Here is a 25,968-nt window from a genome sequence, read left to right as displayed (position 1 = left end):
TATTCTTTGTTACTATATAGTATATTCAATATTCATCCTTCGATTAATTCTATTAACAGTATCTACACTGCAAAAGTTATAGATAGAATGTTTGTGGTTTAAGATATAAGATAACAAATGTATTCTTCAATATTATATTCTATAATACGCAAAATGTTTTTCATGTAAGTATTAAAAAAAAAAAAAAATTCTAACATAAAAACACATGAATAGTTTTATTGAATTGAATTTTCATCTTAGATCAAATTAATAAGTAAATATTGAAATAAATAATTAATAAGATTAAAAAAAATTTATCTACGTGAAATTAAACACTACAACTCAAGGACACCCTAGTCAATACATTAGTAAATTAATTAAATTAGATTAAAATATGCCTATATTATAATAAATGGCAAAGTAGATTTATCGAGCAATGCTCATCAATTTTTTAGGTGTTGACACGGCTTAATACAATACTAAGAGGCAACAAATTAGGCATAAGATAAAATAAACCCATTTCAACGATAAAAAACAACTTAACAGAAAAAACAATTATGGCACAGAATAATTTTTAGAATTTTTTATCATTTTACAGAGGAACAGGTCACAGTGGACTCCGGATTTTTAAGTTAGATTTAAATAACGTTAGAAATATGCATTTTATAAAACTGAAAAGTTTATAATTATTTAAAGGTTTATATTAACTTTTGAAACTAGTTTTAAAAATCAGTTCAATACAACTAGTAAGTACATAAAATTTTACCCTAAAAATAAAAATATAATGGAAGTTAGTTAATTGATTTTCAGTATCGAATGTGTCAAATATACGTCATTATTCAATAAATAACTGTTATAAATATAGGTATGTTAAATTTGAATTCAATGATAATTCATTGCATATGAAAAACGATTCTGAGGTCGTCAACCTATATTACTAAGTATATTTCATAATATACTATAGCTTTGCTTTGTGGAGCAACACAAACAAAAACACTTACAACAAAATATTCAAATATTTTTATTTTTCAAGGAGAAATATTGTTTAAATTATTTTATAAGAACTAACCTATTCCAGAAGACAGATTAAAATGTTGATATAATATATTAATATTACTAAAAAAGAATAAATGCAATTACAGAATAAAATAATAATTGGTAAAATATTTTTACTTTATTTATTTTGATCATATTCATATAAATAAATATATTTAAAAAAAAAACTTAATAAAATACTTATATTTCTATGTATTATACGATTATCATTTAGTATAAATGTAAAACAAAAATTGTATACATTAAAAATAATTTAGGAAGAAATAGGCTTAATATATTCAAGCCAAATATAAAATAAATTTAAGGTATACTTTTTGTCAAACAGATAATAATAATATTTATAATAATTAATAACCATTAAACTTGATACATTTTATAAACATAACATAACATAAAAATAAAAATATTATCTTTTATAAAAATACCAAAAATTAAAAAACAATGTTTGTATAAACTTAAATTAACTATGTCATTTAAAAAATATACTCTATGAAGCAATACATAAACCAAAACATAAAATTATAAAGATAATTAAAAAGTTAATATAGTTTATGGTTGTACAGTGTACCATTTTAAAATAGCTTGTGTAAGATCTAACACCGATTATAGTTCTCATATTTTTGTAGTTTGATTTTATCATTCAGATAATTCTCAGATTTTAATAGATCCTAAAAAAGTTTATAACTTACATACATAATATACTTAAATTTTGCATTTTCATATTTTGAAAAAATAATATTATTTTTTAAATATTTGAGTAAAAATTAATTCACTAAGATTTGTTTAATAAATTGTTAATAATATTTTTGTAACTATATGTGAAATTATATCTAACAAGTAACAGAAATAGCTAAATTAAGAATACAAACATAATATCATTTTTATCTGTAATAAATCATAGAAATGTTTAAGGGGAACAATTTTGCTATTTGATTTATCTCAATTGTCATATATGTGCAATGTGCATTTATTTTTATTGCAATTATTTAAAATTAAAAATATTGTAATTGATACTTTATAAAATATAAATATATATATTATATAATATAAAAACACTGATTGACTTCAGTCAGTCTAATAAAAAAAAATAATTATTGATTTTCAATTATACTACAGCTTTAATCAATAAATATAAATTTTTAAGATAACATACAAATCAAGTGTTAGTTACATAACCTGTCCATAAAAATATATTAAGCCAATTTTTAATTAAAACTTTTTATTCTAAATAAAAGTTTATAAATTTGCCTATATAATACCCCTTATATTGATATATTTTCTTTGTAAAATTGTAATTAAATGTTTTATTTGAAATATCAAATTTAAATTGCACTGATATTTTATGTATGCAATTAATTATTTAAAATAAAATTTTTTTTTTTAATTAACAATTATTTTCTTATTAAAATAGTAACATTTTTTTAAAAAGTATTGAAAAAACTGTATCTTATTTGCTAAATGTATATTGTAAAATATTTCGTATACAATGAAAAAGGTAGTTAATTTTCATTATTCATTTAAATGAAAAAGTTTAATAATAATTATTTACTTACACTCAAAATTATTAGCTTAAAGACTTTAAAAAAAAATTATTGTTTGTTTTACTAACAGTATTACTTCTGATTGTAATATGTAATAAAAGAGATGCCAAAGGAATATCTTCAGAATAGCCATTTTTTAATGGAATACTTCTATAACCTGACCTCAATGAAATTATCTGAAACAATAAGTAAAATTATAAATTAATATAAAAAAAAAAAAAATGTAGAAAAATATACCGGATATGTTCCTTGTCCTATGAAATTGGAATCACCAAACATATCTTCATCATTTACGACAAACCTAATAAACGCAACTGCAGGATTTGCAATTTCAAATTCAGATGTTTCATTCCAAACTGGATTAAATCCATTGTCAGCTATAGAAATATAAAATCATTGTATACATAATTCAGTCAAAATACAATTTAAACTTACGTATTGTGCGAGTATTTAATTTTAATCCTGAATCGTATTCAGCTCCATACACCTCAACAATAACAAATGGATTAGAAATTCCATTACGGCCTGGTCTACCAACATGTCGACCAGCAATAATGCAAATTGTTATTGATAATGTCTCTTCCATCCAATTAGTTGAAAGTTTATCACTTTCATCTAACATGTAATCTGGTTTTAATACATACCCACAACCACCATTCAAACGAAATTTGGCTTGGTTTAATTGCATTGCTTTATCTAAAACGCAAAAATGAAATTATTATAAGACTTAACTATCAAAAAATAATTTAGTTGTAAACCTGGTGACTGGTAATTAAGAGCAGCCATCTGACATCCTGTATTCCAAATAGCTATTGGTGAATAATTAGAGGAGTCAATACGTTGACCTTTAGGAAACACTCTACTAAATTGAATTTGATGATAACGAAAGAAAAATACACTTTCTTGATGACACATAAGTTTTTCCGCTTTATTTTCAGGAAAAGAAGACATTTCATTGTGTACAAATCCACGTTCTCGTTGTGTTTCTAGACAAAAAGCTACTGATCGACAGTAAATAATAAGATCAGATATTTCTTTAGCAATTTTCAACTGTCTTTCCATTTTTTTATTTTCTGTTTCCTAATAAAAATAAAACAATTAATAATATAATTAAAGATTAAAAGTAAATTATTTGCTTGTATTACTCTTGCGCTGGCATTGTGAGCAGTTTCAATAATGAGATTTCTCCATTCTTCTGCTTGTTCGCGTGATACTGCTCCTACAACAAATGGGGTACAAGCATTGGAAGTTTGTATTTTGATCATCCACTCAAGTTTCAATTGATTTAATTTGCCAATCTCAACTAAAGCACCAGTTAAGTCTAAACTTCCTTTCTGTGAATTTCCCAAAAACATAGACTCTGTAGACTAAAACATATTTAAATAAAAACAAATAGTAAGTTATTATTATTATTAATTAGATTAGATAGAACATATTTTTTTTTACATACAGTGTCTCATGCTATTTATTAAAATATATCCTTTAATTTCCCCTCTCCTACTAAATTATTTTTCAACTATACATACTTAGAGTAAACAAATAATTTTACTTTTAAAATTTAATATTTAAATCTAAATAACCTTCTAAATTGCCCATTTCAAATTTATTAAATGTTTTGACACATGAATTGAACATTTTAGTTTTTTAAATTGCACTACCTATATTAAATTATGTAATACAAATATGGCTGTAATATATCTAACATTTTCAAAAAGAGAAAAAGTAGATAGTTCTCTACTGTTCAGTAGGTATTGAATGTACTTTGTCATTGAGAATAAGTTACTATAATGTATGTGTTAAATTTGAATTCAATAAATAAAATCATTGCATAAAAAAAAAAAAAAAAAAACGTTTTTGAAATTTGTCATATTTTATTATAAAGTATATGTTATGATAAATTTAATATATTGCTAGGTATTAAAATAATTTATTTGACTATTAGAAATGTGATGAGTAGGTTGAATAAATTTTTGCAAAAAAACATTGCATTTAAAAATATAATAATAACATTTTAAGTTTTAAGTACCAACAAAGTGTTTTTGAATAACAATCAAATAACTAAAATTGTTATTTTTCGTTTAAATACCTTATTTTTCCCAATTTTAAACATTAAATGTTTTTATTTTTTAAAAAACTGTATTTATTATTCTAACCTTTTATAAATTCCAACAATAACAAATTATGAGAAGCCTTATATTAAACTGAGAAAGGAGTATGTTTTAACAGAAGTCTATAGAAAAAAAAATAATTTAAAATTTCTATAAATAGTTAAAAAAGTCAAAATATTTTGTAAATTTTATCATGTCTAGTAAATGCTAATATAAATATATAAACTTCAAATCTCTAAGGTAATTTTAAATTTATTTATTACAATATAAAAACAAATTTTATTTTTTCAAATGATTTTAGGAGAGAATATTTCCATTTTTCATTCCTTAATTTTTTGAAAAATAATAAGAAATATTTTTTTTTGACCCCTTCAAAGTACCACTTAGATTCATCGTATATCAGTAATCACTCCCAAAAAGTTAAAATTATTTTATTCTCCCTTACGGCCTTACTGTAATAACAGAGAGAAAAAGTCACATAAATAAATATCATTGTAAAATTAATATATTCATCACTCTGTTCAAAATCTAAAATATAAATTAGACAAAAGATATCAGCATGATGAGACACTGTATAGCATTATGCTTCACTAAAGTCCTTATGCTTACACCACTGTCAGATTTTTCTATATGTGCTTCCTGTAATTCTTCAACGTGATTACTGGGAAACCAATGTTGACGTTTTCCACCATAATCACCACGCCACCAACCACTGTCCTGCTTCACTACATTTGTAATTACAGCATGTTTACAAAATGATAATTCATCATCTTGTCGGCCCTCATAATCAAATGTTGCTTTTACAGTAACCTATAATTCATAAAACAATATTATTATACATTTGTTTTTAGATAAAAATACAAAGGTATCTAGTACTTAGTACATATTACATAATAAATAAGTATTTATTATATAAATATATACTATAATATTATAGTAGTGTTTTATTAACTCTATAATATATATAAATATATTATAATACACTGGCCAGCCCACACTGCTTACCAAGTAGGTAGTGCAATTGTATAGTGGTGGTGTGTAAGTTCTGTTAGTTGGTATGTACAAGTATATAATGTACAATATAAAGGTTCTAGATTATAATAAAATTGATGGCCTCAAGTTATAAGTAGCTAAACAAATTAAAAGTTAAATATTTTTAAAACTATTATTATTTGAATGGTATGTGGTGAGAGAAATGTTTGAGCACCACTATATATATATATTTCATTGTATGAAACTTATAATTACCATATTTAATAAATAAGGTGTAAATTAGTATATTTATTTGAACAATTCAAAATTAATCACTTAAAGATTATGTACATCAATTGATAATTTTTTTCATAATAAATTAAACTACTAATATAAACAACAAATTCAAGGAAATGAGTGGTTAAAAACCAAAATAAAAATAACCAATATTATAGTATTATGTGTCCAAACATTAAGTCCTAAATTTGCTATACAAACGCAAACAATATATAAAATAATGATTAATAATAGGTTATTACTATTAACCCGAAAATTTTGATACTAGGTACTAAGTGATTTGCGAAAAGTGCTGATAGGTATTTGTCATTATTAGAATCTTTTAAGTAAATAAACTTATTATTCCTGTATATGATTTTAATTTTCCAAGGGAGTATTTAATTTATAATGGTTATAAATTATAATATTAGAGCTTATAATGTTTAGATCTTATACTAGAGGGTTTAATAAAAAGTTAAGAGCATGATTATTGCTTGAAATTTCTTTTCCTAGAAGCAGTATAATATGATTATTTAAAAATATTAATAGGTACCTAATACTAATAATTTTTACCCGCCCAGCCTCTTAAATGGCCAATCTAACTAATGACATTAATTTTATTCACCTTCTTGATAAAACTACTCGGATCCATATAACCAGGTGTACACGAAATGGAAGAATCGTCGATATCCTGAAAACAAAAAATTGTCAATATTAACTCAAGCACGCAAACTAAATAATTTTGATACAATCATTAAAAATACTATTGAAGTTGTACATAAATAAACTATAGGTATGATAAATATAAGTAAAAATATTTTAATTTACAATATTTTAGTATGATAAAATAAAACGAAAATCATAATGAAAAATTATTATAATTCAATAAAATAATAACTGTTTCTAACTTTCGTCATGAATAAATTCAATTATAATTGATATAGAAAAATTAATTCAACCAATAAAATGTTCGAATTTTATACTTAAAATATAACTTATAAACACTTCATACATAATAAGATTTGCGTTATCCCGACTGCACTATAAAAAGTAAACGGTGCAATGTAATAACTAGTTACTATATAATAAAATATGTACCTAATTATTAAACTAAATACTAATGTTACTAATGCTATTATTGCTATTAAAACAAGCTTCAATAATAAAATAAAAACAAACTAATACTTTTCTATATATTGGACTCTGAGAAATAGTATATTTTTATTAGCTGGCCGCAGAAACTCAAGAGATATTAATATAAATTACCGATATTTCCGATATTTTCAGAACATCAGATTTAAACGATGAAATTTAGTTATTTTATAATAATGCACATAGTAAAAAATATTGTATTAAATGTTCAAATAAATATTTAAATGTTTAATTATTAATAATAAAAAATGTCAGCCTATCAAATAACTATATAAATATATATTTAAGGAAAATTTAAAATCTTTGGGGAAATTATTTTTTGAATTTCAACGAAATAACATTAAATATTGATTTAAATATAAAATAATAAAAATAAAACGCTTAGGTAATTCAGTATATCTAATAAATTATAAATTTCCCCAACATTTAAATCTATATGAATAGATAGTTGAATTTTTCACCAAATTTTTTATCATCATTTTATTTATACGATGACATTGTCAAAAATGTCTACCTTTTTTTTAAGTTAATTATAGGCATGAGAAATTTTTTTAGTTTGAAATATCGGTAAAAAATGATTCGTTGGTCAAAATTCTTGAAAATTGAACACAAGATCCCAGAAAATTATTCTTATATCTGTAAAATAATATTAAAAATACAAAGCCACGATTTTTTTTTATACATTTGAAATTTGTTTTTCATATACGATGATATAACATTGATTTAAAATTTAACACACCTATAATAGTTATTTACTCAACACCTAATGTATATAGTAGAGCAAGTACTTACTTACCTACTTTTTTTCTAATTTTAGTTTTCTACTTAAAAATTTCATATCTATAATATTTATTGTAAATTGTAATTCAAATATTAAACTATAGACTTTCTCGTATATTTGGCTATAGATTATCTAGACTAGAATAAAAAAGAATTCTTTAATTAATGCTAATACGTTGGTTTAATTTCCGTTGTTAATATCATAAATACATTCATAAAATATAAATATAGGTATTTAATCCATTATGGTGCTGTAATGCAGTGTATAATATACTATACAAGCAGTATCTACCTATAAACAATATTATTAAAAAAAAATAATAATTTATTTTTTAATTTAACATAATATACCTACCACATAATAAAATTTACCATGGAAAGATTAAAAACTTCAAATTAGAGAGGTCATTTGAAGTTCGATGAACCTTCAATAAGGGTCGAACGGCTTAATATACCTTTTGTAACAATACGTCATTAGAACTCTATTTTCATTATTATTTAACATCCGAGAAACCCGATCTTGGAATTTTTAAATTATATTGCTTCAAAAGGTGACTGGGTACAGATTTTGTTATTTATGCCTAAACCGGTTATGGTGGTAGCTCAACGTCCCATCTCTCGTGTTTTATCCTGGCGGGATATTATGTGATTCACATAACAACAAACATAATGTAATATTTGAGGGTGAAACCACTAGACGTCTAGGTGTTTTTGAAATAATGATAGTTACAATAACCAGACATAAATAAAAGTAGCTCGTAAAAACTACAAAAGACTACGCCGAAAATCGGAAAGGTGACAAGATAATACTGATACAACACATTATATTTTCAAAAAGGCGTGAAATAAAAAAAAAAACGTTCATAACATTTTTCTTTTAGTTTATTTATATAATTTTGAATCCGTTTTTTTACAAATTCAACGCTATACAGTACTACAGTTTCATAAATGGATTTCAAAATTATGTTTTAACGAATACAATTGACAAATAATCATTTTTCTCAATTTTACTGATTAAATATTGTTGATTGAAATTGCGCAACGTCAAATTTTATTACAGTAAATATAAACTAATTTGTAGATAAATGTATATGTGATACTCGAACTATGTTCGCGCATGACTGTAAGACGCTTTTAAAATTTTAATATTGTATCTTTAAGGTACACTATGATGTTTATATGTATAACTGCTTAAATCATTTTAATTAGAAATAAAAATTTTAAGATTATTTTTGAAACAATTTACATACTGCGTGCCACTAGTAATAAATATCTACTTTTAAAAACGATTAATTATTTTATCATAAAAAGTGCGGCTGTAACCAATCATATACGTTAATTTGAAGGTAGTAAATCATATGTTAAGTTGTCAATAAATACTTTTAAATTAATATGAATATTTATGTTTAGTTTATCTATAAATATTAGTAAACATCGCTTTTTATTTATTTAATAATATATTAAAAAAAAATAAATATAGTGTAAAAATTTGATATACAGCGTTAAAAATCCCCTACCCATCGGTGTAGAGAGATCTAAGTTAATTATCAATTTATCATTAAAATATTGACAAACTACAAATATAAATACATTTATGGGTGAACTCAGTATTTTAAAGATAAATCAGTAAAAAAGTTGAATTATAGTCCGTTTTAATTTTTTGTTATGTTAAAAATGTTAAAAGTAAATAAAGTTTGAAATCGGGAATACAGGAATTGTAAATAACTGAACATAATAAAAATCTTAAATTACTTTAAAACACATAGTTACAACAATTCAAGAAGTTAAAATTATTTACTAAAGAAAGAAAGAAGAAACTAGTTTAATGTTACCATACGGCATACACCATGGTTATACCAAAGGTATGTAGGCAAGCATGTCTTGTTTTGTTACAGAGGCAGTAATCTACCGGAAAACTCGATGTACGAGTATATAGTATTATCCAAATATATTCATGGCATGCGGGGTAAGCGGAACATGAATGATCAAGGTGTACTAAAATTATACGCTGAACTTTATCCATTAGTTAGTGGACATACTTGAGCAACCCGTTTCGATAACTATACTTTAACTAATTACCTTAAAAAAATATAAATAACCACTTTATTTATACAATTTACCAAACCGATAAATATTGTGACAATAGTTTTGAAACTAGATTATACTTCCATCATATAATGTATACATTTAAATAAATATCATATCATATGAGAATCCCTAATGGAATATTTTTAGTGGTCCAGGACAAGCGGGTTAGGTGCGGAGGTGGTGGCAGTGAAAGAAGTCAAGGCTGAAGATTATAAAAGGGGGTTGATGACGAGCTACACGCATCAGTATAATTATTTCATTCAAACAGCAGGGTTCTGTCTGCGGTTTCAACAATGAGAAAGATGGAGTTGCCGTTAAAGAATGTCGTACAGGTGAGAAACATGATCCGTTAAATTATTTTTGTTACATCATAGGGATGTTAATTTTTAAATTCGTTTTTATGTAGTATTCACATAATCTATCCAAATTTAAAAATATTTCCAATACATACACAATTATACAAGAGTATAATGCCATCTGTATTACAAAAATAGTATACATACTATTTAATTGATTGTCTACATTTATTGCCATCGGCGGCTGTATAAAAAATGGCTAAAAAATTTGTTTCGACTAATTTTAAGCTATCAAATGTCGTAGCGCATTATTCCCAGGGAGTCATACTAGCTCAGTCATTTTCGAGCTGCCGCAAAGTTGATATTATTCTAAACCGGAATGATTTTTTTTTAGCGCAGTAGCTCTTTATAATTATATTATAATTTATTATTGATTACTATGACGTAGAGATAAAAATTATGATTTAAAAAATATCGTTTAATTGAAAATTTAAACAACTAATTTTTCTGTGTCGCGGACGGTTGAAGGTATAGTAGTTTATGAGTTAATTAGAATTATATTATAATAGTTACATAAAACATAAGTTAAAGAATATTTAAAAATAGTGTCGCTTGTTTTTATAGATTTATAATAAAATATAAAATAATGCCCATAAAGAAAATACATTATGCTTATTTAAAATTATAACATGTATACTGTATTACCTATTTACAATTCTGCATAAACAAAACGTGCTATCTAGTAATACTACATTTAAGTATTTTTAATCCTCAAGCATTAATAAACTATTTAAGTAAATAAATTAATAATCACAGTAAAATCAATTCTTAAATTTAAATTTTGCTGCAAATTATATAAGCATTGATTATTCTTCTTTACTATTGCATTATTTACAATTTGAATTCAAAACAAACATAACTTATAGAAGATTTTTTTTATGTGTGTATTATTATACATAAATAATAATACGATATTAAGCTTGACACAAAATCAACAACAGTAAAAATACCTATTATATTGAAATTTCATACAAATCATACGATAAAGTATAGTAACTAAAACATTGACAAATGTATACAATTTATTATAAATTTCTAATAAATAGTATTAAAATACATTTAAATGATATATTCCGAGAGCTCTTGCTTTACCTAACTAACAATATTATTACCTAAACAGATTGACTTTTTTTGTGTTGCGCTATGCACAGTGTTTAATTAGCATTAAATTCTGATGTCAATAACTTTAAATTTTCTATTATCTACTATCAAATCTCGTTTATTTTTAATTATTATTATTATATTTTTTTTCAATTTCAAATAATTTATGTAAGTTATTACTTATAACTTGATAAATATTATTTGTCATGAAATTATATCACTTACTAGTTACTGTACTACTATTCTAAAGAATTTTTACCCGGTTATAAATAAAATAAATAAATAAAATTATGAAGCAGATGCTTAGACGTGTAACAAGGTACCATAAACATAATATTACATTTGTAGTCAGACATCAAACGTTGAAAATAATTATTATACCAAAAAAGATTATAACTACAGACTACCTGAGGTATAATATATTAAATAACATATTAAAAAAAAAAACCCGATTCTATTGTTGAATGGTTACAATGCTTACAAGTATTATTTTTTTGAGATACGCGCCTTTTTTCACAAGACAGGTGGTTTGTAAACTATAGAGACAGAAGATGCCTAGTGGACCATTACAATATTTTATTTTTATAGACGTTATAAGATAATAATTCTTAGTTTTTAGCTAACAGTCATAAATAACTAGGTTATATTAGTTTTGACATTTATTAAAATTTATAACAAATGAAAATCTATTGAAAGTTAAGTATTTCAATGTTTATAAATATTTGAAAGTAGATATACTAAATGACAAATAATTAAGTAATTAGTAGGTACTGAGTCCTATTGATAACTGTGAATAATAGTAAAAACTAAAAAGAAAAAATAGTGTAGTGGTGAAAAGCTTCAAATCCCTACGAATAATATTTTTTGAATTACAACACAATAATTAATATTGAAATTTTTCGTAAAAAAAAATATAAATCCAATTTCGTATATTTGAACTTGAAATAGTGATAAAAAATATTGTAAATAAGTATTTTTCATTTTTTTCGGTTTAAGTAAGAATAACTTATGAGTAAGGCTGGAAGTTAAAGGAGTTGCATATTATTCTATATCTAAACACTCTCAATTTAAAGCAGACCAAGCTAAAATTCCGAACTATACGATGATAAGTTTGAATAATGAAAATACATATATTCTCATTAATTTTCTATACATGTTTAATAATTATCAAAAATATTGATTTTTTTACTATTTATCTTAAACTATAATGAATATAAAACTCAATATTACTTTACATAGGTATTTATTGTCATCTCATCTTCGGTCAAATATTCGACGACAATGGTGCGATGTGGATTTTAATCTATAACGCGCTAATATTCCGAATAATGTCTAGTCGTTCGAATGTCAATAAGTTATCAACTTAACTTATCGTAAATATATTTATCGTGAATTCATTAGTAAATTTTCTGTACACAATTATTATTTAACAGTACCTATTTTTTTTCAATTTAAAAAACTATTTTGTTTTCGGGATTTTAAACAATATTGTATACATTTTACAATATTATATTGACCATATTTTACCTGTTTAACCTCCTATAAATTATATATTTTATCAAAAATTAGTACTGGTAAATATTTCTATTTTTATGTAACTGTACTTTTGATTCCCAAACTATTAACTAAATTCAATTTTATACCAAAAACCACCCTTAACGTGGAAGATGAATATTAGACTTAAAAAAATGTCTTCAACCTTTCCCCAAGAAAAAATAATCATACCATTGTAAAATCACTGAGAATATAAAATTAGCTATACAATATACAAGTAAATTTAAAGTAGAATAATTTGACTTCATTGTTTCTATTAAATAATTCAATTTTTAATCATTAAAACCAATAAATATGAGATTTAAGTGGCTTATCCTTAACTTCAGATTCAAGATGACTAAATAAATTTAAATTATTTTTTAAAGGTATTTTTAATCAATTAGTGTATTAATATGCTTGAATAATTTTTAATAAACTCAACTAACATTAAAATGAATATTTAAGTTTATTAAATAAAACATATTTAAGTATTTCAATCATATTAATAAGGCCAACAGCCATGCTTAATTAATCCAACATTTTCAGAAAGCGCAATAAAAATTTAATTTATATCATACACATAATTCCAGAACAATTTTTTAATCTACAAACCAATTGTTTGAAGACATTGATTTTAACTTTAGGACTAAAATATTAGTGCAAAAACAAATCACGTACTATACTCTATATTTTTTTAGAATAATTTTTTTTTAAGAGTTAATCAAATTTTGAAGAAAAAAAATGTTATATTATTCTTTAATTTACACATTGTTAAATATTTTTATGAGTTATGCTACATATATTATGCAGTTCTGGTATTATATACATTATATATAATTTATTCATATTTTTTTTTGTTAGCAAAAATAATCTCAATAGATATTTTTCACTCTAATAATGGTAGTCATCATTATAATTATAATATGTAAAGATAACATATAAATTAGATACAAACAAATCAAACTTGTGTAATTTTCAGATATTTGTACTCATTGCGGTTATGACTAGAGTAGATTCAACTAGAACACCAGGAATAAGGGGAATATCCAAAATACACGAGGTAATAAATAGTTAAATTTTCAAGAAATATTCAATTTCAGTATAAATTAATACATAATCAATATGGTTAAATTACAGATTCCACAATACCGTTTTCACTACTATGTACAAGATGATAAAACTGTAGGGGACTACAAACCACCACAAGAAGAAAACAAGAATGGAGAAAAAGTTGGTCCATTTAATAATATAGCCGATTCCAATGGAGATATGCGAATTGTTAATTACCGTGTTGATAAATCTAATGGGTTACAAACTGATATTAGTACCGATGTTGGTGCTTCACCATTAAAAATATCTTTAAATAATCCTGTATATAATACACAAGCTGATGTTTCAAAGGAATTAACTGTGTCTTCAGAAGCATCACCAATAGTTGTAGAACCCATAAATATACAAGAACAAAAATCGTCAAAACCAATCGAAATGGATTCCAAAGACGAATATAATTTAACAGATAGCACTGATAAAGCTACTACGCTAATTGAACTTATGAACACAAACCAAACAGAAGACCGTAAAGATGATATAAAAGATGAACAAGTAACGGATCAAGTATTAATTCAAGACGAAGGAATTACAATTAAACAAACAGAATTTACAATTCCTTTTAAAAAACCAAATCCAGTAAGTACAGATGATTTCAAATACAATGACGATGAAGCTATAAAAAAAGATATTGTTAAAATGATACAAAATATTAATGGAGATCATGAGCAATCTGATCTTCAGTTAAATTCTAAGAGTACATTATCTGATAAACCATTAAAAGTAGTTGAAACAGATTCTATTGAAATGGAACAACAGGAAAGTTATCAACCAAGTCATGGACATTCAAAATTCAAAAGCCAACAATTATCAAACAAGCCATTGAGGTTAGTTGGATATAATCCATCAATTTTTGGATTATTATATGATACACAAGTTAATTATAATCGCCCGTCACAAATTCAACAACCACCAAATAACCAAGGTTATTTAGCGGGATTCGGAACACATGGAGATATTAAACAACATACATATGATAATTCAGGAGTTTATTATTCTCAACCAAGTTCAACCTCTCCTCAACCAGGAAATTACAAAGGAAATAAGAAGTCTAATCTTCCAATACAAACACAACCACTTTATTACTACGATCCAAATTCAATGGTTATGTTACCAGTATACACCAATATGATCCAAAATGATTATTCAATAACAGAAACTAAGCCTCAACCAACTCAACCACAAGCAGATTCTGGTAAAAGTGGTTTTAATTTAATGCAAATATTAAGTGGAGGAAGTTTTTACAAGGGTTCAGAACAAGCAGAAAGTTCCCAACAAATGGCAGTAAAAGACTCAATAAAATCAGAATATAATAAATTTGAAAAATCAAAACCAGTAGAAAAACATGACAAATCCAAACCATTAGAAACACGTGACAAACCTAAACCATTAGAAACTCAAGACAAATTAAAACCACCACAAACATTGATGTTTTATTTGAATCCAGGCGAACCACCAATAGATTTAAAATCACTCACATCAAGCCCTAACATGCACTTAACATTTGACCAACAACCACAATCTGACTGTAATGGAAAAACACTTAAGACCACCCCAACAGTTAAATCAAACAAGCCACTTCAACCTATACCACTTTGTTCAGATTGTGTGCCAGCTTTAGGGATTATGGGTTTACCAAGTACAAAATCAGCTGTTGTTCAACAAAAGAAATCTATCGCTACACCCCAGGTGATGCCAATTTGGAATGGACAAACTGTTTCAAAATTGAATTACTTAATTCTGCCCACTCCAATAAATAAATAGTAATCAAAACTAGTAAAGTAATAGGTAATTAATTAATTACCAAAGTAATAATATATAATGTAAAAAATGACTGGTTAACACTTTAAAATTATAATTTTATAACATACCTAAGTTTAATTTAATAAATAAATAATAATATTTAAATATTGTCTTAACATATGTATACTATACTTACAGTTCCCATTCTTTGTACAATATCTTCATTTACAGGAAACCATAGTTTAATTTTTTTGTATAAATAATTTTGTTCGTAATACTTTATAAGCTCCACTAAGCTTTCGAACTGCTTTACACCAATAGTGTACAATCGACCCTCAAGCTTAATGCGACAATGTTTAATTTTCTTTTCAGCTCTAAAATAACAGTATATACAAATATTTTTTAATTGGTTCATAAAAAATACAACAAATATTTTTGTTAATTTACCTAAATGAAATGGCATAAAGATGTTTATCATTTTCACATGGTCGCACCAAAAATGCACCTTCTTGTGGTACTCGTCGTAATAATGCCTCTGCTCGACTCCTACAAACATGAGGAAGATACCAATTCATCCCTTCATGCTTTAAAGGTTGAGGTACAGGTTCATTCAAAATAATATAGCTCTCCTAAAATTAAATTATATTATTAATAGTTTATGTAATGTATATATGATGTATTTAAACAATAATGTGACATTTTAAATTTATAACAATTTACTTGTATACGTAATGGATATGTACGATAATAAGTTATCAAACTATATAGACTGTCAAATGTAGCACCATCAATCAAATAATACTTAATTTGACCTCTATCATGCTTTGAACGTATTCTGCAATGGTTTACTTTACCTAAATGCCTATAAGTTTACAAATAGATGAATACCTAGTTAAAATAATGATTGAATCAATTTATTTACCAGAATGATAGGGAATAATCACCAATGAATGTATCACTTTGTCTTACTAAAAATGTACCAGCTCCAAAATGCTGATACTGTTTCAATAGTTCTTCAGCTTCATTTCTACCACGAGCTAATTTTCCATGAAACCAGTATTCTCCAAAATGTAATTCATCATTAGGTATACCCTGAAAAAAAGTATATATTTAAGCTATATTTTATAACAAAAAACAATGTATTATATAAATAATGCAACTATGATATAATCAATGGTACCGAACACGTACATACAGGTATATACATTTGCACCACCTAAAGTTTAGAGGGAGCTACTGAGCAAATATAATTTTTTAAAACTGGCACTTTGTAGCAAGTACCAACTGAATATTAACATAATAAATAATAAAACATTGGTCATTGATGGCCAAATGGAAATAATAGTTTTGAGAGGGTCTAGGTAGGGGTGGGTAGGTGTTTAAAATTTGTGTTAGCACCACCTACTAAAAAGTAATCCCACGCCACTGGATATAGCAAAAAACAAATATATAACCTGAACAAATATTATTATGAAACAAGTAATATACTATTATTTATTTTATCACACAAGTAATCTTCAACTGATAAAATCAAATGATGAATATTATATATACATATATTTTTTAAATCTTTCTTTAATAAAGCCTAATCATTTTTTGAGCCCTAAAATAAGAATATTATTAGTCTTAATTTAATTTTGACCAAGCAAAAGAAAAATTATTTAAGCAACATGTCATATTATGCTTAAATCTTTTGTTCAAAAATAAATATAAATTGTCCAAAAAATGTATTGAAATAATATATTATGATAGTAATTTATACAATGAAAACAATAAACTGAATGTATTCCAAATTAATTTATAATAATTTAACTATTAACATAGTAATTATGGAGTATGGTGTAATAGCACCAGTTACCTAACAATGCAGATGTTAAATGAGTGGCTCTGTACCAAATTTTCGGAAGGGTTACCACCTGGGATTTTAACAACACTTACGTCATGTCCTAACCTAACCATAATCATCAAAATTAAATAGTATCTAGCTGTATCTATCCTAAAATAAAACTATGATAATTGATAAGTAACATGCTTTTTTGTTCAGTTTACAAATTTCAATACAACTAAGTTAACATAGTAACAAATAAATTTAAATTTTATAAAGCAAAATTATTTAAGTAAACAAAAAAAAAACTTAAACAGATTTATATAATATAACAAATAAAATTTCACATTTATAAAAATGGTTTAGGCTGAGTCTATTTTTAGAAATTATCCTGACAAACTCAGTTTAATATTTTACCATGTCCTCAATATACTAAATATATAATTATATATTAAATGAAACTAACTTCTCTTAATCGATTTGCATTAGATATTTCACAAGTTTCCAACTCTCCTCCTTCTACTTCATCTTCATTATCAATATCTGTTTTACAGAGATCTGTATAATAAAGTTTATTACCAGAAAGTACAAAAAAATGAGGTCTCCATTCTTTTTCCAGCATATCTTCTAGATAAAGTACTCCATTTTTTTTTGTATTCCTTAAATCAGTGTCCTTAGCTACAAACAAAACTATGCTTAAATGAAAAAAAACTTAAACATATAAAATATATAACATTATTACCATCATCGTGATGTCTAATTGTGACAGCTTGGTCTCCATTAACTTTATCTGGAAGTCTTTTATGTTTTATTATGAACTTATACATAAGTTGATCAGGTGAAGGCATTTTAGTTTCATTCCTGTCAACTGGTTGTGTAACTAACATATCTCCTAATACTTCAATCATAGTTGATGCCATATTTCGCTGTTGTGGTATTGAACAATTGTCTTCTATTGATAAAATAACTGGATACCTAAAATCATAATAATTAGTTAATTCATTCATAATAAATGTCTATGAATATTATTTCTTTACGGGGAAGCAATAAAAGCATGTTCTTTAATTGTTTTTAGGACATCTAAAAATTTTATACGACTGGTTAATGTATGCCCATGGTATATTATTGGCAGTCCGTCTGGTCCATCCCAACAATCTAACTCAATACAGCGACATCCCCAGCGTAAACACCTTACATATGCCTCAATTGAACTTTCACTAGATACTTGATCACCAGTTAAATAGCTGGAAAATAAATAATATTGGACTATTAATTACATAAATATTTTATAAATGTTAATTAAAAAATATTGTTATATTCAATAGTTCTAGTATGACTAATGCATAATAAAATATATATTCCTAAGGGTTAAAGTAAGTATGTTAAATAAATATTTCAAACAAAAAAATTGTAAGATGTAATTTAAAGATCATAAAAATTCAAATAATAAAATGTTTTAGAAAGAAAATTTGAAACACAATAATTAAAGGTTCATAATAAATTTATAAATTTATAATTATCAATTAATATTAATTAATAAAAATGTAATATATAATTTAAAATATTTACTATACTAAATACATAATTATATTGTATTCTAATAGATTAATATTATTTCGTGTAACTTATTTATAGTCTTGATTCTTGAAAATATAAAAATTGTACTAACGTATTATGAGAAGATGCTATCCAATAATGTGAAAGTGGTTTTGTCATGTTCTGAAATATATTGTCATAATACTGATCCCATATCTCATTTTGTTTTGAAAACAAATAATCCATAAACTAAAAAAAATAAGATTCAATTATTATAACAATAAGTATTAGGTATTTAAATCTAAAACAAAATTCAAAAACCAATAGCCTTCCTTTTAAAATGGTCTAAAATAAAAAATAAGTAAAAAAACCTGAAAAACCACATAATTTTTTCTTTTTGATTTTTCAAAAAAACACTTAAAAATTCAAAAATATTCATTTTGTTGTTATTTATTTATAAAACAGAAAAAAAAACAATTTTTAAATTAGTTAAATTTTAAATAAACAAAAGAACCTACTATTTCAAAAAACACAGCATATTTATCTATAAGACTATAACCTATTATAAACATTAATAAAATACTACTTTCTGTGATTTATCTGAATCGTTTTAAATATTTTTATTTCTAATAGAGTTATGAATTATTATTTATCAATAACTAAAAAAATTATAAAATTAAATATTTTTTTTTAAAAAATTGCTTTGATAAAACCAAAAACATACCTATTTTTTTTTTTTTTTTTTATAGTTTTGTAATAATACCTAAATTAAAATAATTTAATCTCGATTAGTGAAATACAAAATGGTTTTTAATATATTCTATGTGTGTAAGACAGAGAAAAAATGTTTAATGATGCACCTTCTTAAAGTAGATATTTTTCTTTTGTTAAGTCTCAATAAATAATACATAATATGTGTATAGTGTGAATTTATAGTAAACACAAAATAAAAAAGTAAAATTTCAATATAGTATTTTACTTTTATTTATTTAAATAAATAATACGATTACTGATAGAAATTAATTTATAATTGTGGCATAATAATTAGATTTATTACAATTAGTAATATTAGTATTAATATATATATATATATATATAAATATGAATGCATCAATACATGTCATATTAATTCAGTATGTCCATAGCTATGGAATCGTAGACACCGATTTTCAATTATCCAAATCCAATACCGAAATACCGAAAAAATACTTTGAAAATCGAAGTTCTAAATGTTGAATATTCTAATAATATCGACTAATAAGTAACAAAGTAATTTACTGACGTTGTAGTGTAAGTTGAACCATTCAAATCTTACAGAATACAAAGTAAAAGAAATTAGGAACGGAAATTTAAAAACTGAAAACGAACGAAAACTGTTATCAGTTATCAGTGGTTGCCATTTGGAAGACGAGCCACGGTCGCGGTGAATGATTCAATGATATATATATATATATATATTATCCAATGCAGTTGCAGTATGTATATTGTATGAACTATGTTCACGGTTTACAGTCCAGAGTCTATATAACTTGGTATTGATTTTTAGTTGACGCGGTTTTTGGTTTTTGTTATTTGATTCGTTACCTACGCGTTTTGTTTCGTTATATTTTACTCATAGAATACTTCAAAATGATCCGTTTCATTCTAATACAAAACAGAGCTGGAAAAACAAGACTAGCCAAATGGTATATGAACTTTGATGATGACGAGAAACAAAAGCTTATCGAAGAAGTGCACGCAGTTGTAACTGTCAGAGATGCTAAACATACGAATTTTGTAGAATTCAGAAACTTCAAAATAATTTATAGAAGGTACGCTGGATTATATTTTTGCATCTGCGTGGATGTGGGCGATAACAATCTGTGTTATCTGGAGGCCATTCATAATTTTGTCGAAGTCCTCAACGAATATTTCCACAACGTTTGTGAACTAGATCTTGTTTTCAACTTCTACAAGGTATACACTGTGGTAGACGAAATGTTTTTAGCTGGTGAAATCCGGGAAACGAGTCAAACTAAAGTTTTAAAACAACTACTTATGTTGAGTTCATTAGAATAAGTTTTTATAATATCTACAAGCAAATATTTTACTTTACCAATACACTTATTACTATTTATAATTTATTACTCTATACCATAATGTATTCTTTTTTTATTTATATACATAATATAATGCTATTATGAGTGTAATTAGAATTAAAATAAATTAAACCCAATTTATTTTCATTCTTTTCTTAGACCTTTTTTATGTGTGATAAGAGATAATATGATATCCTTAATTTTATCCGCCCCCCTGAGATAGCAAAAATGCAAATATCAAATATTAGTATTACAATTTTATAAGTATTTGGAATAAATTGTAAATGTTGAATGCATTTTGTTATAAAATAAAATGGATGGCTATAAATTGTTGAAGTTTGGTGTATTTTTTACAGTCGGTATTATCAAATTAAGTATTTGGATGATATATTTTAAATAACTTACATCAGTTGCAGTAAATTGTAGTTTATCATTTGAATCTTTTCCACAATACTTGAAGTATTCTTTCATGTGTTTAGCAACAAGTTCTTCTTCAAGACATAAACTTTCTTGTTCAGCGTTCAGAAATCTAGTAAGATTTTGAACATTGAATGTATCATCAGCTGAACAATACATTGAAAAACATTCATTGAAAATCTAATAAAATGTTAACAGGTATATTAAATGTTTATAACACAATATAATATTATGAAATGTAATTTATACCCCTGAATTATAGATAAGTTTATTATAGAGAGAGACAAACTCATCAAAATTAAGCTCATTACGCTTCCTGGTATCAACTTCTTGAAACAACTCTCGTAGTTTACTCGTAGATATTTTACAATGAACACGAGGAAAAAAAGATTTTACATCTTTCAATGTCACTCTATAAAATAAATGTAATTTACTTTTTTTTTAGTCTAAACAGCATTTTAATGATTATATTATAAAAAACATTTTATTAAAATAAAACATTTTGTATTAAGTGATTTATTGTTTTTTATACTAACGTTTCCCTTGAATTTTCCATAGTATAAAATTCTTTACGTAGCCATCTTTCAACTTGCAATGGATATGGAGCACAAACAGTATCATTTACAAGATGATATAAACCTTTGAGCCATAATTCACATTCTTGTTCCGATAATGCTATAATCAATTTACAATTATAATTAGAGATAAAATAGCAGAAATAATAATAAATTTAACCCATTTATTTATGACTCAAAAGTAAATTTGAAATAGTGGACTCGTTACTATCAATTTATTCTAAACATTATAGTTAAATTAAAAACAAGTTTTAACTTCATTTGATTTTACGTACTTAATTCTTAATCATATAAAACAGCTTAATATTAACAACCATTTAATTGTCTAGGACCAGACATAAGAAGAACAAGATTAAAATCATTAACAAATTAACAAATGTCAACATTTTAGATTCTGATCAAAACTAATAATGGTATTTATAGGCGTGTCTACAGGGGTAGCAGGGTGGGCAGCTGCCTCACCAGCGACTTATTGAAGGGTTTTACTATCAGTCTTTTATAATAAAATATTAAACAATAATATGAAGATTGGATTAGCCAATAGGCAATAGCCAACCACTTTATCCAAGAGATACCATATTTAAAAATAAATACAAAGTTGTAAAAGAATTAGTAACTATCTTAGTTACCTACAAGTTGTTTGTGTGAGAGCCATTTTTCTAAGTTGAGTTTCATTAAAACAAAACTTAAAAGCATAATGCTCCAATACTGTTTGGAAGCATTGTTAGCTGTAACTACTATAAGTATAGAACAAGAGTCTGTCTACTATATTACTATTGATGACATGATTGAAACTTTTAAAATATTAAAACCAGTAAAGAGACATATAGAATTGTAAAAAGAATTTTTTAATTTTCTGTATTTTATTATTTGTACACTTTTTCATTAATTACCAATTTGTAATAACATAAACATTTTTCCAATTAAAGTTAATAAAATTTAATTATAATAATTTGATTTAATTTGTTTCATACCATAAAATAAAATAAATAATAGTTAATACTATAAAAGTAAACCATTAATGTTTTTTGAAACTAAAATAAGGTAACATACCCATTAAAATTGAATAGGTATGAAACTATAAAAAAATTAAATTAAATTTTATTAATTTAAATTTAAAAAATCGGACAAGCCCATGATGGTATTGCACTACCTACAACAAAATTAATTTTATTAAAAAATTAAATATAAATTAATTAATTTAAGTTAAATTAAGCTTTATTATTTTTTTTTTAATAAGTAACCATTTTTATTATATAAATACCTATCAATAGCACTTTTAGGTTTTTATAAATAAAATAATGTGTATTGGACAAAGAGATAGTATATTATAAAATTGGAAAATATTGTCAAAAAACTATAAAACAAAAAAATGAAAATATAAAAAATATTACATGGTTTTTATCAAAAAAAAACCAAAAAAATGTAATTAAATACTGTATTAGCATGAAACAAACATCTTTTTAATTGATATACTTAAATATAAGAGCTTAACATTTATGCACCCATTTTTAAAATAAGTAAATAGGAACTGTCCATAATGGTTTGTTTATTTCATTGTAATACTTAAAAGTTTGTTATAAATTTTCTTTTATAACATTATTTGTTATTATTTTTTAAACATTTACTGAATTTATATTATTAAGATAATAACGAAAAATATATATTTGAAATTATCATACCTAATATTTTTACAATTAAAATATTCATAAACAACCTTGACATTATTACATCCAGTTATTCATAAGATAAAGGTACTACCAAATAAATAAATAGGTACCTTTGTTATTTTAATTACATAGAATTTTACTCAAATTTCATAAATATATTATAAATCATATCATTAATGAACATACCAACAACAGACAGAGTTTTCAATTTGAATTCGTTGCCATAAAATATGACAAAGCATTTGGTCGCTTCAAATTTCTTTAATTCATCAGGCCATCTATCAAATTCTTTACTATTTCTACCACAGCGTACTTCTTTGGCATCTTTAAGGTCCACTAAATAAATTTATTAATCACACATAAAATGTTAAATACACATAATGGTACAATATAATCAAACAATAATTTATTAATCAAATTAAAACATATAATTACAAGAGCCGTCAAAGGTCTTATTGTTGTTACTACTAGTCCTGGACCATAGAATCTGTCGTGTTTCCTTGCGTAGTCTCAATGTTCTTTTCTCAGGCCGCTTCTTCAAATAGAATCTTGTAACAATTGTGCCTCGTTCCAAAATGTTCATAATTTGTTCGAGTTCCGAAATAAGCACATTATGTGATAATGAGCCGCAAGCCATTTTTGAAATATTGGTTTACAATTTATTCTGCCCAAAAACATTTAATAAGTCAATTTTCAAAAATAAAAAATGCTTTTGAATAACAGGACACAATTTTGTGTTGATCTATCAGAATACTGAAAATTATGAATGAATGATAGATATTACTACTTACTAGGTATATCAGATAACAAATACTTATCAATGATTACAAAAACCGATAAGATTTAACATATGAAAAATTGTAAAATTCAAAAACAAGTGGTGGTCAACTTATTAGGGTACCTATAAATAAGCATAGGTACTATAAAAATATATTAAATAGTAATTAGTATTAGTATTGGTACTGGTAGTGTATTTTAATATTAGATAATCGACACTAGTGTAAACATTTATAGTATTTATACACGGGCATAACTACAAAATGGCAAGATACGGCAATGCCCCGGGGTTTTGGACTTGGAAGGTCCATCGACCTTAGTAAATACAATTTATACTTACAAAAATTTTAATTTTGTTTTAAAATGTACGTCATACTGTTTTAAGGACTAAAAAAGTGCAAAATATATCATAATATCTAGTAGAAGAGTATGGGCTAGAATGCCTGAAACGCTCTAGGTTGAATTTTTATATTGTTAATTAAAAAAAATGTAGGATAACGCAAAATGAAACAAACAGTTACATAATTACATTAAACTTTATTTCACCAGTATGAATGTGTATGACTGCACTGTAAGTTTGTAAGACATAGTGCGTTTAATAACGTATAATTCGCAATATTCGCATGAATTAAAAAAACTGTAGTTTTTTTTTTTTTTTTAATCAAAAATTGAAAATTGAATTAAAATATACTTGTAGGTATCAATCTATCGTTTACAATGATTCGTTTTTGAGTTACAACTTTAGCAACGTGGCTACGTATATAAGAAATCGATTTTATCAAAACTTAGTTTTGAGTAAAAATCCCCGTTTTTACTTTTTCCGTCACTTTTTGTGGTTTTCCCGATTTTTTCGAAAATATCTGTAAACTTCTTGCCACTACAATGTACCAAGAATATTTAATTTACCACGGGAAACCACCCCTGCAGTTTTAAATTGAAGTATTATTTCGATAAGTTATGGTGTACACAATACCCAAACACACACGTCACACAAAACACATCATTGTAAAATCAATACATTTATCACTCCGTTCATAATCTAAACAATGAACGTAATGACACAGACACAATATAATTGTACTGTTTCTACTGCATTGTTGTGTTATGTCAATGGCATGTATTTTATCGTTTATATCGTTTAAAAGTTTTGTTGATACGAATATTCCGGTAGGTATTCATAATGTTGGTGTAAGCGCTAAAATTATAATATACTTATAATATCTATAGGCTGCCGCCTATATCATATGTATACAATTTACACGTTAAATATTAAAAAATATTTGGGGTTGACCACCCTT

General features: G+C 24.8%; 3 protein-coding genes across 5 annotated transcripts; 2 read left to right on the top strand and 1 right to left on the bottom strand.

The window, feature by feature from the left end:
• Positions 1–1,134: 1,134 nt before the first annotated feature.
• Positions 1,135–24,679, bottom strand: LOC114120080 (1-phosphatidylinositol 4,5-bisphosphate phosphodiesterase gamma-1). Of its 3 annotated transcripts, XM_050210850.1 has the most exons (21): positions 24,329–24,679; positions 24,080–24,229; positions 22,185–22,323; positions 21,898–22,060; positions 21,637–21,828; positions 19,287–19,402; positions 18,655–18,861; positions 18,360–18,592; positions 18,084–18,307; positions 16,715–16,884; positions 16,513–16,654; positions 16,240–16,421; positions 15,989–16,166; positions 6,558–6,623; positions 5,294–5,494; positions 3,722–3,943; positions 3,335–3,656; positions 3,012–3,272; positions 2,814–2,953; positions 2,589–2,752; positions 1,135–1,703 (listed from the first exon to the last, which is right to left on the bottom strand). In XM_050210850.1, the coding sequence occupies exons 1-20, from the start codon at positions 24,528–24,530 to the stop codon at positions 2,600–2,602; spliced, it is 3,663 nt and encodes a 1,220-aa protein (XP_050066807.1). In that variant the 5' UTR covers positions 24,531–24,679; the 3' UTR covers positions 1,135–1,703; positions 2,589–2,599. The 3 variants fall into 3 exon arrangements, with proteins under 3 accessions (XP_050066807.1, XP_027837691.2, XP_027837692.2); XM_027981890.2 differs by having other exon boundaries at positions 1,135–2,752; XM_027981891.2 differs by having other exon boundaries at positions 1,135–2,752; positions 18,084–18,295; positions 24,329–24,678.
• On the top strand, positions 10,119–15,957 carry LOC114120082 (uncharacterized). Its single transcript, XM_027981892.2, has 3 exons — positions 10,119–10,284; positions 13,922–14,002; positions 14,080–15,957. Exons 1-3 carry the CDS (start codon positions 10,246–10,248, stop codon positions 15,811–15,813), a joined length of 1,854 nt encoding a protein of 617 aa, XP_027837693.1. The 5' UTR covers positions 10,119–10,245; the 3' UTR covers positions 15,814–15,957.
• Positions 20,616–21,567, top strand: LOC114120083 (AP-2 complex subunit sigma). The gene has a single exon (XM_027981893.2). It carries the CDS (start codon positions 20,783–20,785, stop codon positions 21,209–21,211), a length of 429 nt encoding a protein of 142 aa, XP_027837694.1. The 5' UTR covers positions 20,616–20,782; the 3' UTR covers positions 21,212–21,567.
• Positions 24,680–25,968: the final 1,289 nt, after the last annotated feature.

Source organism: Aphis gossypii, chromosome 1 (assembly GCF_020184175.1).
Source record: "Aphis gossypii isolate Hap1 chromosome 1, ASM2018417v2, whole genome shotgun sequence".
Lineage (NCBI taxonomy): Eukaryota > Metazoa > Arthropoda > Insecta > Hemiptera > Aphididae > Aphis > Aphis gossypii.
The sequence above is the reverse complement of the archived record's forward strand: the minus strand, read 5'-3'. Positions and strand labels throughout refer to the sequence as shown.

What these genes read in the sequence shown, in the direction of transcription:
- LOC114120082 (XM_027981892.2), top strand. Translation starts at nt 10,246, where the DNA reads ATGAGAAAGATGGAGTTGCCGTTAAAGAATGTCGTACAG. An exon ending in CGTTAAAGAATGTCGTACAG is followed by an intron (nt 10,285 to 13,921) that starts GTGAGAAACATG and finishes TGTAATTTTCAG; the next exon opens with ATATTTGTACTCATTGCGGT. An exon ending in GAATATCCAAAATACACGAG is followed by an intron (nt 14,003 to 14,079) that starts GTAATAAATAGT and finishes GTTAAATTACAG; the next exon opens with ATTCCACAATACCGTTTTCA.
- LOC114120080 (XM_027981890.2), bottom strand. Translation starts at nt 24,530, where the DNA reads ATGGCTTGCGGCTCATTATCACATAATGTGCTTATTTCGGAACTCGAA. An exon ending in TACAATTTACTGCAACTGAT is followed by an intron (nt 19,403 to 21,636) that starts GTAAGTTATTTA and finishes TATTTTTTTTAG; the next exon opens with TTTATGGATTATTTGTTTTC. An exon ending in CATATCCATTACGTATACAA is followed by an intron (nt 16,422 to 16,512) that starts GTAAATTGTTAT and finishes ATTTAATTTTAG; the next exon opens with GAGAGCTATATTATTTTGAA.
- LOC114120083 (XM_027981893.2), top strand. Translation starts at nt 20,783, where the DNA reads ATGATCCGTTTCATTCTAATACAAAACAGAGCTGGAAAAACAAGACTA.